Here is a 15,872-nt window from a genome sequence, read left to right on the forward strand (position 1 = left end):
GCCAATACTGTCACTATGGCAGTGTGTCCACTCACAGGATGAGTAGCGCTGCCCAATACTGTCACTATGGCGGTAGGTCCACTCACAGGATGAGTGGCGCTGCCCAATACTGTCACTATGGCGGTGTGTCCACTCACAAGATGAGTAACGCTGCCCAATACTGTCACTATGGCGGTATGTCCACTCACAGGATGAGTGGCGCTGCCCAATACAGTCACTATGGCGGTATGTCCACTCACAAGATGAGTGGCGCTGCCCAATACTGTCACTATGGCGGTATGTCCACATACAGGATGAGTGGCGCTGCCAATACTGTCACTATGGCAGTGTATCCACTCACAGGATGAGTAGCGCTGCCCAATACTGTCACTATGGCGGTAGGTCCACTCACAGGATGAGTGGCGCTGCCCAATACTGTCACTATGGCGGTGTGTCCACTCACAGGATGAGTAACGCTGCCCAATACTGTCACTATGGCGGTATGTCCACTCACAAGATGAGTGGCGCTGCCCAATACTGTCACTATGGCGGTATGTCCACTCACAGTGTGGGAACCGACCTGTGAGATTTATATTTATTTAATTTATATGAATTTATATTTACGTTAATTTATATACTTCGATAGCAATTTGTATAATGATAAGTGGACTGTATTTCTGCAATAATCTCATAATCTCACAAATCGATCCTCTACACATTAGGGGGGGTTTATATTTATATATATATATATATGCAGCCAATCAAACTACAGGAATAGCTACATACATTGATGAGGTTCCTTATCTTATAGTACAGCAGGTTAGTCCACTAGGTATAACTAGGGTGTAGACACCAAATTATCCTCTTTGAGGTAGCTTCTATCACCCAGTAACTGGTGCACATAATCTTGCATCCTCGTCTTGACCTGTCAAAAGTGCGCTAGCTGTGAAGCCAGAATCCTATATATGACAAGCTATATCAGAGAAAACACTATACAGTACATGGAACCTTAAAGACCTGGCTTAATTACCTTTAGTTTGAGGCGATTTCGCGTTCTAACCGGCTAACCCTATATCCTGACATTAATGGCCATAAATGAATGATAAACGGGTTTCGGATAGACACTTAACTTGTATTTGTAGACAGCGTGTTGACAATGGTACACCTTTGGGTTCCATAACACTACGTCCAAGTAAATTTAACAGGAGCCGAATTTGCTCCCGTGTGAGCCTCTGGTCTCATATAAACAATGATGGCTGCCCTCCTCCTCCACTCTGACGCCTGGCTTACATTGTCCAGATTTCAGAACGTGATAGAAGGGTCACATTTACTCTACTTTAATATTGATAATTAAGTTAATTTATATAAGATGTTTTTATGATGGTAAAGTCCAAAGACTAATGTATTTAAGAACAATTCCCAGCAGAATAGCTGGTGAATTATAATAGTATGTGGTGATGATATCCCGTTTTCTATAGACGGTAATTCCACTACAAGTTACGTTTTCTATGGGTAACTTGCTTATACAACAGCAATTATCTGTATGATTATTAAATGGGGTCGGATTTTCCGACATAATTCCCCAGGGGCTGCTCACGGGTCGAAGTCCTAATTAGAACAGACGAACACCGATACTCCTCCTTCGAATTATTACATTAATTTGATGTTAGTAGTTAGTAATCACACATTTGTGCGTCTGTTCGTACAGGACGGATGTCCCGTACTAGAGTTGCAGGGGTTAGAAGTCTAATGCGATTTCATTTCCCTGTCAACTCTTGAAAGGCTAATATTCAAGCCTAATTACATATTATTTAACCCAGAAGACTGAATGTGATCAAATACTACAGTCAAGTATGATTCAGGGACTGCAGTGAGATCAGTGACATTAGATATAACTTGAAGTTTCTTCAGGTAACTGGTCACTGATATATAAACACTGAGGCCCATGGAATACATCTTGATTAAATAATAAATGTATCAAATCAGTCATCAGATTTATTGGGGTTTAATTTAATTAATTGATTCAGAAGATTGAATAGCTCATCATTAAAGTAAAGTATGGTTCTGAGACTGCAGTGGGTTCAGTGACATTGGTCGCAGTGACTTGTAGCTGTTTTAGGCTACTGTTCACTGATTTGCCACTGAGGCCTCATGAACTCATCTCCAGCTTTAAATGATGATACTAACATCAACCTCTGTTACTATAGTCAGCTGTAATCTCCTTAGTATAATGCTACTGGAGAAATATAATCAGCTGACAAATTTAGATCTCTACTGGTATTGTTTATCTGCAGGCATAGGTCTCCTCAGGCTTGATACTGGGCCTGAGAGTAATTTACCTCCTGCAGAGTTTAACATGGTTATACCCTGATATTTAGTAGGGCTACCGATGAATCGATGGCAATAGTCTGTCCCTACAAGGAGACCGAAGTCGGTGAGGTGATCAGACTTAATATTATCTGCCAATTTTATTCCTCTATTTCTCAGGAATTTGGCTGTTGCTCTCAGACCTTGAACTTGTAGGTCTACTGGTATTTTGTCCACCACAATGGCTTGTACTCGACAGACGTACCTGCCTAAGCGTACTGATGGTTGTACCACCTGGTAGACTTGAGGTCCTGCATCTGTTACAAACCCTGAGATGTTGAATGACATCTGGGCTACAGGCCTTAATTGTAATTCATCTGCCAGCTTTTTAGTGATATATGTTCTCTGGGATCCTTGGTCAAACAACCCACGGGTATGGACCTTGGCCCTCTTATTCAGGATGGTAATTTGGGCAGTAGGCAAAGTCGTATTACCTTTAGACTTTGCCGATTGGACACTCTTTGTTTGTTGCACCTTGCAGTACTGTACTGTGGTGGGAATGCTATCTTCCACCTTGGGGTTTGGAGACGTTGTTTTGGTGTCTCTGCACAATACTGCATGGTGCTGACCTTTGTTACACCTATTACAGGTGTGTAATTGGGTCTCACAATCCTTGATGTTATGTTTCCTGAGGCACCTCGTGCAATGTTGCAAATCTTTGAGTCGCTCAACACGGGCGTCACTATCAGGAAAATTAGGGCAGTGGTACATTGAATGTTTCTCATTGCAGAACAAACATGTTCCATAGCTTCCAGTACCCTTTGGTGTCACGTTCTTGGGTGACACAGTAACTATAGGCTTGGAGGGTCCCACTGCATATACGCCCACACTGCCACTGTTCCACTTTGGTGTTGAATTATATTGTCTAGATTGATTTGGTGTACCTTTGGTACTCTGTGGTTTACTATTATTGGTTTCTGAGGGTTTACTTGGTGGTTTTAATTTGTCATGTGTTCGTAATTGATGAACTACTGACTTTAAACCTTCAGATATTTCATTCATGGATAAGATGCTTTTATTGTAATGAGCACTCATTTGTCTCAATATGTCCCTAGGTATTTTCTCCTGGACAATTATTTTCAAGACCCACTCAGCCCCGTTTGTATCTGCTGTCAGGCTGAGGGCATTGATCAATGATTCTACCTCCAGCTTGAAGACTTGGAGTGAATCAGCTGAAGCCTCCGGTGGGGGTAAATGCAACAGCTCATGAACTAAATGTGATGTTCTTACTTCTGGATCAGCATAATTATCCTTGAGGAGTTTTACTGCCAGATCATAGCCGTCATTAGTTAATCTCAGATGGGATACTACTGTTTTAGCCTCACCTGATAATTGGCCTTGCAAATAAGAGAATTTACTACTCTTTGGTAAAGATTGTTTTGAATCTACAAGGTCAACGAATTTGTTCCAAAATTCATCCCAATCTTCCTCATCTTTTCCTGAGAAAGTGGGTAAATTAATTGGAGGGAGTCGAGCTTCTGCTTGACTCGTATTAGATGCAACTGTTGTTGTTGTTGCTGTTGCCTTGTTCTGGGCAATTAATTTGACATAAGGCTGTAACGTGGCCTGAGTGTGATCTTCATAATTCGCAAGATCAACCATAATGTCGTCTATTTCTGTTTCTGATAAATTGGTATTGGCAAGTTCAGCCACATATGTTACTATTTGACATTTGATTTGCTCAAATTTACCTGCAGCTGCTTGATAATAGCTTTCCAGGTCAGCATAATCAACTGTTGATCGTTGTGACAAATCTTCACATTTCTTGATCTGTCTTGTTAAGTGGCCTTTAAGACCTGCAAGGGTTCTTTTCATTCTCCCTGCATTATCCATACTGGCTAGTTGGTGAAGCCTTGTGGGGCTTGTACTTGGGCTGCTCATAATACTGAACAAACTCTAATGATAGCCTAGGGTAAATTCTGCACTCACTAGGCTGTAATCCTACCTCTACTAGAGGTTAGCACTTAAAATTAATACACATTATATATATACAATCATCCACACTAATGATTTGAGTGATAAACCAGTGTCATGGAAGTACCTTTAGGTTAGCTCTTCTATATCACCCTAGGATGGTAGAGACACTAATTAATCACTCAAAGGTGTAATGATCATAAGTAATTTATTATATATACAACTCAACTCGAGTTGATAAAAATTACACCCAAAATAGGGTCTGGACCATTCATTAATGGTGTTAGGTTGTTCAATATAAACACCTCCCCACCTCACTGTGTGGTGTGTGCACGTGAGGGGTACAACTGACTATTGTAATAATGGGACTAGGATGAACGATAATAGTTCAACTAGTCAATGGTTAATATCCTACCCTGTTGTGGGTTGGCAATTAGTAAATATTATACTGTGATCACTAGTGCAATTTATATTAAATAATTCTCTATTTTGGAGAAATAATATACACAATTATTGATAATAGCCTCTTAATTAGCCTCTATGAAACTTCTAATATTATCTAGAAGTATTAAATGTTATTAGTGACCTCGCGAAATAAAGTCCACAAAATTCGTGGATAATCTCTCGCGAAATGTAACACCACGAAATCCGTGAACAATCTCGCGAAGACACAGTCACTAATTTGGCTGGATTCTATATTAGCGCTGTCATTTCACGAAATAACACGCCACCAAATATCTGTGGGTGTGCATGAAACCGCTGACTAAGGCTGAACTCGGCTGAGGGAGGCTCCTGAGCTCCCTCGAGGCTACGCTTCCGTCTTTGACTGGCTGGCCTTTGTTTAAATAACACTGCACTAGTATATTTAATGAATCCACTGGATAACTGGTTCATCCGGTACTAAGATGACCAAATGTGGGTTCAAAGGATCAAATAATCCGTCATCCGGTTCGAAGATGACCAAATAATGTGGGAACCGACCTGTGAGATTTATATTTATTTAATTTATATGAATTTATATTTACGTTAATTTATATACTTCGATAGCAATTTGTATAATGATAAGTGGACTGTATTTCTGCAATAATCTCATAATCTCACAAATCGATCCTCTACACATTAGGGGGGGTTTATATTTATATATATATATATGCAGCCAATCAAACTACAGGAATAGCTACATACATTGATGAGGTTCCTTATCTTATAGTACAGCAGGTTAGTCCACTAGGTATAACTAGGGTGTAGACACCAAATTATCCTCTTTGAGGTAGCTTCTATCACCCAGTAACTGGTGCACATAATCTTGCATCCTCGTCTTGACCTGTCAAAAGTGCGCTAGCTGTGAAGCCAGAATCCTATATATGACAAGCTATATCAGAGAAAACACTATACAGTACATGGAACCTTAAAGACCTGGCTTAATTACCTTTAGTTTGAGGCGATTTCGCGTTCTAACCGGCTAACCCTATATCCTGACATTAATGGCCATAAATGAATGATAAACGGGTTTCGGATAGACACTTAACTTGTATTTGTAGACAGCGTGTTGACAATGGTACACCTTTGGGTTCCATAACACTACGTCCAAGTAAATTTAACAGGAGCCGAATTTGCTCCCGTGTGAGCCTCTGGTCTCATATAAACAATGATGGCTGCCCTCCTCCTCCACTCTGACGCCTGGCTTACATTGTCCAGATTTCAGAACGTGATAGAAGGGTCACATTTACTCTACTTTAATATTGATAATTAAGTTAATTTATATAAGATGTTTTTATGATGGTAAAGTCCAAAGACTAATGTATTTAAGAACAATTCCCAGCAGAATAGCTGGTGAATTATAATAGTATGTGGTGATGATATCCCGTTTTCTATAGACGGTAATTCCACTACAAGTTACGTTTTCTATGGGTAACTTGCTTATACAACAGCAATTATCTGTATGATTATTAAATGGGGTCGGATTTTCCGACACACAGGATGAGTGGCGCTGCCCAATACTGTCACTATGGCGGTGTGTCCACTCACAGAGTGAGTGGCGCTGCCCAATACTGTCACTATGGCGGTGTGTCCACTCACAGGATGAGTGGCGCTGCCCAATACTGTCACTATGGCGGTGTGTCCACTCACAGGATGAGTGGCGCTGCCCAATACTGTCACTATGGCGGTGTGTTCACTCACAGGATGAGTGACGCTGCCCAATACAGTCACTATGGCGGTGTGTCCACTCACAGGATGAGTGACGCTGCCCAATACTGTCACTATGGCGGTGTGTCCACTCACAGGATGAGTGACGCTGCCCAATACTGTCACTACGGCGTTGTGTCCACTCACAGGATGAGTGGCGCTGCCCAATACTGTCACTACGGCGGTGTGTCCACTCACAGGATGAGTGACGCTGCCCAATACTGTCACTACGGCGGTGTGTCCACTCACAGGATGAGTGGCGCTGCCCAATACTGTCACTACGGCGGTGTGTCCACTCACAGGATGAGTGGCGCTGCCCAATACTGTCACTACGGCGGTGTGTGCACTCACAGGATGAGTGGCGCTGCCCAATACTGTCACTACGGCGGTGTGTCCACTCACAGGATGAGTGACGCTGCCCAATACTGTCACTACGGCGGTGTGTCCACTCACAGGATGAGTGACGCTGCCCAATACTGTCACTATGGCGGTGTGTCCACTCACAGGATGAGTGGCGCTGCCCAATACTGTCACTATGGCGGTGTGTCCACTCACAGGATGAGTGGCGCTGCCCAATACTGTCACTATGGCGGTGTGTCCACTCACAGAGTGAGTGGCGCTGCCCAATACTGTCACTATGGCGGTGTGTCCACTCACAGGATGAGTGGCGCTGCCCAATACTGTCACTATGGCGGTGTGTCCACTCACAGGATGAGTGGCGCTGCCCAATACTGTCACTATGGCGGTGTGTCCACTCACAGGATGAGTGACGCTGCCCAATACTGTCACTATGGCGGTGTGTCCACTCACAGGATGAGTGACGCTGCCCAATACTGTCACTATGGCGGTGTGTCCACTCACAGGATGAGTGGCGCTGCCCAATACTGTCACTATGGCGGTGTGTCCACTCACAGGATGAGTGGCGCTGCCCAATACTGTCACTATGGTGGTGTGTCCACTCACAGGATGAGTGACGCTGCCCAATACTGTCACTATGGCGGTGTGTCCACTCACAGGATGAGTGGCGCTGCCCAATACTGTCACTATGGCGGTGTGTCCACTCACAGGATGAGTGACGCTGCCCAATACTGTCACTATGGCGGTGTGTCCACTCACAGGATGAGTGGCGCTGCCCAATACTGTCACTATGGCGGTGTGTCCACTCACAGGATGAGTGACGCTGCCCAATACTGTCACTATGGCGGTGTGTCCACTCACAGGATGAGTGGCGCTGCCCAATACTGTCACTACGGCGGTGTGTCCACTCACAGGATGAGTGGCGCTGCCCAATACTGTCACTACGGCGGTGTGTCCACTCACAGGATGAGTGGCGCTGCCCAATACTGTCACTTCGGCGGTGTGTCCACTCACAGGATGAGTGGCGCTGCCCAATACTGTCACTATGGCGGTGTGTCCACTCACAGGATGAGTGGCGCTGCCCAATACTGTCACTATGGCGGTGTGTCCACTCACAGGATGAGTGGCGCTGCCCAATACTGTCACTATGGCGGTGTGTCCACTCACAGGATGAGTGGCGCTGCCCAATACTGTCACTATGGCGGTGTGTCCACTCACAGGATGAGTGGCGCTGCCCAATACTGTCACTACGGCGGTGTGTCCACTCACAGGATGAGTGGCGCTGCCCAATACTGTCACTACGGCGGTGTGTCCACTCACAGGATGAGTGGCGCAGCCCAATACTGTCACTTCGGCGGTGTGTCCACTCACAGGATGAGTGGCGCTGCCCAATACTGTCACTACGGCGGTGTGTCCACTCACAGGATGAGTGGCGCTGCCCAATACTGTCACTACGGCGGTGTGTCCACTCACAGGATGAGTGGCGCTGCCCAATACTGTCACTACGGCGGTGTGTCCACTCACAGGATGAGTGACGCTGCCCAATACTGTCACTATGGCGGTGTGTCCACTCACAGGATGAGTGGCGCTGCCCAATACTGTCACTATGGCGTTGTGTCCACTCACAGGATGAGTGACGCTGCCCAATACTGTCACTATGGCGGTGTGTCCACTCACAGGATGAGTGGCGCTGCCCAATACTGTCACTATGGCGGTGTGTCCACTCACAGGATGAGTGGCGCTGCCCAATACTGTCACTATGGCGGTGTGTCCACTCACAGGATGAGTGGCGCTGCCCAATACTGTCACTATGGCGGTGTGTCCACTCACAGAGTGAGTGGCGCTGCCCAATACTGTCACTATGGCGGTGTGTCCACTCACAGGATGAGTGGCGCTGCCCAATACTGTCACTATGGCGGTGTGTCCACTCACAGGATGAGTGGCGCTGCCCAATACTGTCACTATGGCGGTGTGTCCACTCACAGGATGAGTGACGCTGCCCAATACTGTCACTATGGCAGTGTGTCCACTCACAGGATGAGTGACGCTGCCCAATACTGTCACTATGGCGGTGTGTCCACTCACAGGATGAGTGGCGCTGCCCAATACTGTCACTATGGCGGTGTGTCCACTCACAGGATGAGTGGCGCTGCCCAATACTGTCACTATGGCGGTGTGTCCACTCACAGGATGAGTGACGCTGCCCAATACTGTCACTATGGCGGTGTGTCCACTCACAGGATGAGTGGCGCTGCCCAATACTGTCACTATGGCGGTGTGTCCACTCACAGGATGAGTGACGCTGCCCAATACTGTCACTATGGCGGTGTGTCCACTCACAGGATGAGTGACGCTGCCCAATACTGTCACTATGGCGGTGTGTCCACTCACAGGATGAGTGACGCTGCCCAATACTGTCACTATGGCGGTGTGTCCACTCACAGGATGAGTGGCGCTGCCCAATACTGTCACTATGGCGGTGTGTCCACTCACAGGATGAGTGGCGCTGCCCAATACTGTCACTATGGCGGTGTGTCCACTCACAGGATGAGTGACGCTGCCCAATACTGTCACTACGGCGGTGTGTCCACTCACAGGATGAGTGGCGCTGCCCAATACTGTCACTACGGCGGTGTGTCCACTCACAGGATGAGTGGCGCTGCCCAATACTGTCACTACGGCGGTGTGTCCACTCACAGGATGAGTGGCGCTGCCCAATACTGTCACTACGGCGGTGTGTCCACTCACAGGATGAGTGGCGCTGCCCAATACTGTCACTATGGCGGTGTGTCCACTCACAGGATGAGTGACGCTGCCCAATACTGTCACTATGGCGGTGTGTCCACTCACAGGATGAGTGGCGCTGCCCAATACTGTCACTATGGCGGTGTGTCCACTCACAGGATGAGTGACGCTGCCCAATACTGTCACTATGGCGGTGTGTCCACTCACAGGATGAGTGGCGCTGCCCAATACTGTCACTATGGCGGTGTGTCCACTCACAGGATGAGTGGCGCTGCCCAATACTGTCACTATGGCGGTGTGTCCACTCACAGGATGAGTGACGCTGCCCAATACTGTCACTATGGCGGTGTGTCCACTCACAGGATGAGTGACGCTGCCCAATACTGTCACTATGGCGGTGTGTCCACTCACAGGATGAGTGGCGCTGCCCAATACTGTCACTATGGCGGTGTGTCCACTCACAGGATGAGTGACGCTGCCCAATACTGTCACTATGGCGGTGTGTCCACTCACAGGATGAGTGACGCTGCCCAATACTGTCACTATGGCGGTGTGTCCACTCACAGGATGAGTGGCGCTGCCCAATACTGTCACTATGGCGGTGTGTCCACTCACAGGATGAGTGACGCTGCCCAATACTGTCACTATGGCGGTGTGTCCACTCACAGGATGAGTGGCGCTGCCCAATACTGTCACTATGGCGGTGTGTCCACTCACAGGATGAGTGGCGCTGCCCAATACTGTCACTATGGCGGTGTGTCCACTCACAGGATGAGTGGCGCTGCCCAATACTGTCACTATGGCGGTGTGTCCACTCACAGGATGAGTGGCGCTGCCCAATACTGTCACTATGGCGGTGTGTCCACTCACAGGATGAGTGGCGCTGCCCAATACTGTCACTATGGCGGTGTGTCCACTCACAGGATGAGTGGCGCTGCCCAATACTGTCACTATGGCGGTGTGTCCACTCACAGGGTGAGTGGCGCTGCCCAATACTGTCACTATGGCGGTGTGTCCACTCACAGGATGAGTGGCGCTGCCCAATACTGTCACTATGGCGGTGTGTCCACTCACAGGATGAGTGGCGCTGCCCAATACTGTCACTATGGCGGTGTGTCCACTCACAGGATGAGTGACGCTGCCCAATACTGTCACTATGGCGGTGTGTCCACTCACAGGATGAGTGACGCTGCCCAATACTGTCACTATGGCGGTGTGTCCACTCACAGGATGAGTGACGCTGCCCAATACTGTCACTATGGCGGTGTGTCCACTCACAGGATGAGTGGCGCTGCCCAATACTGTCACTATGGCGGTGTGTCCACTCACAGGATGAGTGGCGCTGCCCAATACTGTCACTATGGCGGTGTGTCCACTCACAGGATGAGTGGCGCTGCCCAATACTGTCACTATGGCGGTGTGTCCACTCACAGGATGAGTGACGCTGCCCAATAAACTCGCCCCTCGGGGCAAAATTAATTTTTTTTTAAAACGAGTGCCATTCCTTGTGGCCAGTTGGTCACACCTCTCTGCTCCCCTCAGAGGTCACGTGACCTCTGGTTACTCTGCTGGGCATACCACCACTCACTCACCAGTCACTACATACCACTCACCAGTCTGGGTCACCAGTCGTGGCCTCTTCCTGGTGCCTCAAAACTTGGCTATGCCTGGTCACAGAAAGCTGTGTTTAAACGAAGACATTAGCTATATATGCCATGAAATAATCAGAACTAGGCTATAGCTCTGAAATATGCAAATATAGACGTTACCCGGTTGACCTGTCTATATCAGTAACTAACATTGGTCTTGGGTCTTCTGGCACATGTGTATAGTGTAGATATGACACTTGACACTTGAGAGCAAGCAGAGGTGTAGATATGACACTTGAGAGCAAGCAGAGGTGTAGATATGACACTTGAGAGCCAGCAGAGGTGTAGATATGACACTTGAGAGCAAGCAGAGGAGTAGATATGACACTTGAGAGCCAGCAGGGGTGTAGATATGACACTTGAGAGCCAGCAGGGGTGTAGATATGACACTTGAGAGCCAGCAGAGGTGTAGATATGACACTTGAGAGCAAGCAGAGGTGTAAATATGACACTTTAGAGCCTCCATGACTCTTCACTGACCAGCTACCCCTCAACTGCATGCAGCAGGAAACAGCATATCTTTATGCATACAATATTGTTGAATAATACCTATCACTGATAATACATTTTTAATTATTACACATTAGATCAAGTGTTCACATATTTTGTTTATACCAGCATTAATAAATATCAGTAGTTGTACATTTATTTTTAGCATTTGATGTGTAAAATGATTGTTGTTACAAGACATTGCTATGGCGTGTAACAGTTGCGCATCGTGTTCTTCAGGACGACTACGTGGAGAGCAAGATGTACCCCATCATCCCCCGCTACTTCATGCTGAAAGATATGATTCATGACGTGATGCGCGACCCAGCTTTTGTGGAGATGAGTCAGGAGGCTACACAGAGTCCCTCCACCGCAGCCTCCTAGTGGGACACCTCCAAGCTGCAGCATCCTAGTGGGACACCTCCAAGCTGCAGCATCCTAGTGGGACACCTCCAAGCTGCAGCATCCTAGTGGGACACCTCCAAGCTGCAGCATTCTTGTGGGACACCTCCAAGCTGCAGCATTCTTGTGGGACACCTCCAAGCTGCAGCATTCTAGTGGGACACCTCCAAGCTGCAGCATCCTAGTGGGACACCTCCAAGCTGCAGCATCCTAGTGGGACACCTCCAAGCTGCAGCATCCTAGTGGGACACCTCCAAGCTGCAGCATTCTTGTGGGACACCTCCAAGCTGCAGCATTCTTGTGAGACACCTCCAAGCTGCAGCATTCTTGTGGGACACCTCCAAGCTGCAGCATTCTTGTGGGACACCTCCAGCTGCAGCATTCTTGTGGGACACCTCCAAGCTGCAGCATTCTTGTGGGACACCTCCAAGCTGCAGCATCCTAGTGGGACACCTCCAAGCTGCAGCATCATAGTGGGACACCTCCAAGCTGCAGCATCATAGTGGGACACCTCCAAGCTGCAGCATCATAGTGGGACACCTCCAAGCTGCAGCATCATAGTGGGATACCTCCAAGCTGCAGCATCCTAGTGGGACACCTCCAAGCTGCAGCATTCTTGTGGGACACCTCCAAGCTGCAGCATCCTAGTGGGACACCTCCAAGTTGCAGCATCATAGTGGGACACCTCCAAGCTGCAGCATCCTAGTGGGACACCTCCAAGCTGCAGTATCATAGTGGGACACCTCCAAGCTGCAGCATTCTTGTGGGACACCTCCAAGCTGCAGCCTCCTAGTGGGACACCTCCAAGTTGCAGCATTCTAGTGGGACACCTCCAAGTTGCAGCATTCTAGTGGGACACCTCCAAGCTGCAGCATTCTTGTGGGACACCTTCAAGCTGCAGCATTCTTGTGGGACACCTCCAAGCTGCAGCATTCTTGTGGGACACCTCCAAGCTGCAGCTTCCTAGTGGGACACCTCCAAGCTGCAGCATTCTAGTGGGACACCTCCAAGCTGCAGCATTCTTGTGGGACACCTCCAAGCTGCAGCCTCCTAGTGGGACACCTCCAAACTGCAGCATCATTGTGGGACACCTCCAAGCTGCAGCATTCTTGTGGGACACCTCCAAGCTGCAGCATTCTTGTGGGACACCTCCAAGCTGCAGCATCACAGTGGGACACCTCCAAGCTGCAGCATCACAGTGGGACACCTCCAAGCTGCAGCATCACAGGGGACACCTCCAAGCTGCAGCATCATAGTGGGACACCTCCAAGCTGCAGCATTCTTGTGGGACACCTCCAAGCTGCAGCATCACAGTGGGACACCTCCAAGCTGCAGCATCATAGTAGGACACCTCCAAGCTGCAGCATCACAGTGGGACACCTCCAAGCTGCAGCATCATAGTAGGACACCTCCAAGCTGCAGCATCACAGTGGGACACCTCCAAGCTGCAGCATCACAGTGGGACACCTCCAAACTGCAGCATCATAGTGGGGCACCTCCAAGCTGCAGCATTCTTGTGGGACACCTCTAAGCTGCAGCATTCTAGTGGGACACCTCCAAGCTGCAGCATCACAGGGGACACCTCCAAGCTGCAGCATCACAGGGGACACCTCCAAGCTGCAGCATCACAGGGGACACCTCCAAGCTGCAGCATCCTAGTGGGACACCTCCAAGCTGCAGCATCATAGTGGGACACCTCCAAGCTGCAGCATCATAGTGGGACACCTCCAAGCTGCAGCATCACAGGGGACACCTCCAAGCTGCAGCATCATAGTGGGACACCTCCAAGCTGCAGCATTCTTGTGGGACACCTCCAAGCTGCAGCATCATAGTGGGACACCTCCAAGCTGCAGCATCATAGTGGGACACCTCCAAGCTGCAGCATCATAGTGGGACACCTCCAAGCTGCAGCATCATAGTGGGACACCTCCAAGCTGCAGCATCATAGTGGGACACCTCCAAGCTGCAGCATCATAGTGGGACACCTCCAAGCTGCAGCATCATAGTGGGACACCTCCAAGCTGCAGCATCATAGTGGGACACCTCCAAGCTGCAGCATCATAGTGGGACACCTCCAAGCTGCAGCATCATAGTGGGACACCTCCAAGCTGCAGCATCCAAGAAGCACATCTTACTAAGGTTCTCACTCTGTCTTTATATGAGTTCCTTTAAGGTAAAAACATTTTGTAAAGAAGAACAGTATGTGTGTAGTAATTTATTGAGAGAATAAGTAACGTTTGGTGTAGAGTTGGAGATACAAAGTGGTCAATAGGAGCAGGTCAGAGTGACATCTTTCTATAAAATATTTCTCTTTCAAATCTGAACTCAAAGATGCTTGGAGAGGATGTTGATGCAATCATTAGGATGTCAAGCAAGTATATATTTTATTAATATACCACATAGTGAGAAATATTTTAAATAAGCGTTCTTATACGGTAATTAGTGATAAAGTGTTTGTACAGAGGTTCATATATAATGTGGGAGTGTTGGTTGGCTGTTGTAGACTTGAGACATGCTTTCTTACCTCCTGGTATGATAATAAGATACACTGAGGACTTAATATATTATGATAGGGCATAACAACAACATAAATTAATCTATTTGCCACGTCATCAAAAGTAATGAAGATTTAGATGATTCCTTATTTTCTTATGTTTTGTATACAGTTATCAGAGAATGCATCGACCCTTACAAATTGAGGCTATGAGCGTGAATTTGCCTGATGGCCGCCATCTTTATAGCGTCTTTGACGGGGACAGGGAGCCAGCGATTTGTCAAAATTCCCCCCCCCCCATTATTCCCAAGGAGACAGCATTTTGGAACTATGATCAACAGTCACAGATCTGACAGGAGTTAGATTTGAAGTACGTGTAGGCGTCAGGGAAGGCTGGAGCCTAAGCGTTGCCGTAGCCTAGTGCTGGGCGTCACCATGAAGGCTCATGGTTAATAATAATAATAATAATAATAATAATAATTTTTATTTAGGTAAAGGTACATACATAAAGAGAACATATATACTTAAAGTAGTATACTAAATGGAATGATAATTCAACTGCGGGAATATGTCCTCAAAATAAACTTTTATTTGTGAAGAAGAATTAATTTGTGTTAAGTTAATTTAGTACAGGTAGTTATATATATATATATATATATATATATATATATATATATATATATATATATATATAACCACAAACTTGCATAAACCACAAGCCGATTGTATCAGGAAACACTCCTCACCATGTAAAGAGTGTTTCCATGAGTATATGTCTAAGGTTGATTCGAACCTTAGACATAACAGACATAAAAGACATAACAGTCTAAGGCTGGAACCTTGCATGGTGAGGATTGTTGCCTGATACAATCAGCGGCTTGTGGTTCATGTAAGTTTGGGGTTTACAATTGACACTCACGTTCTCCCCTATGGCGAATTGATTTGATGAAACGATTTCTGATCTGTGACCACGTAGTGCTCTCGGGTATTGGGCGTAAATAGTCTCGACTATCCAATACTTTTGAATAGTGTGGTGGTCATGTGGTCAGAGTACTGGACTTGTTAATGGTTTCATTGCTCCTGGCAGTCTAGGGTTTGAACCATTCTGGTGAGCAGTGTTCTTCGATATGACCGAAAGGGTAAGATTCTAACACGAATCTTCTCAATACTTCTTATGTTTTTCTGCGGTGTTGAGGGAAGTGGAAAAATTAACTCTCCAAAGTTCACTTTCGTACTTTTTATTTTGATCTGGCGCCAAGGGATGCATTTCGCAAGGTACTCCTTACATT

The 15,872-nt window shown here is 47.1% G+C and overlaps 1 protein-coding gene across 1 annotated transcript in view; it reads left to right on the forward strand.

Moving 5' to 3' along the window:
- LOC123749575 (uncharacterized) overlaps positions 1-12,388 on the forward strand; it is a 68,668-nt gene extending 56,280 nt beyond the window's left edge. Inside the window, exon 5 of the mRNA XM_069303391.1 lies at positions 11,928-12,388. Coding sequence (XP_069159492.1) covers positions 11,928-12,071 — 144 coding nt within the window. The 3' untranslated portion in view covers positions 12,072-12,388. The remainder of the gene's footprint in view (positions 1-11,927) is intronic.
- The last annotated feature ends 3,484 nt before the right edge of the window (positions 12,389-15,872 follow it).

Source organism: Procambarus clarkii, chromosome 50 (genome assembly GCF_040958095.1).
Source record: "Procambarus clarkii isolate CNS0578487 chromosome 50, FALCON_Pclarkii_2.0, whole genome shotgun sequence".
In the NCBI taxonomy this organism is placed as follows: domain Eukaryota; kingdom Metazoa; phylum Arthropoda; class Malacostraca; order Decapoda; family Cambaridae; genus Procambarus; species Procambarus clarkii.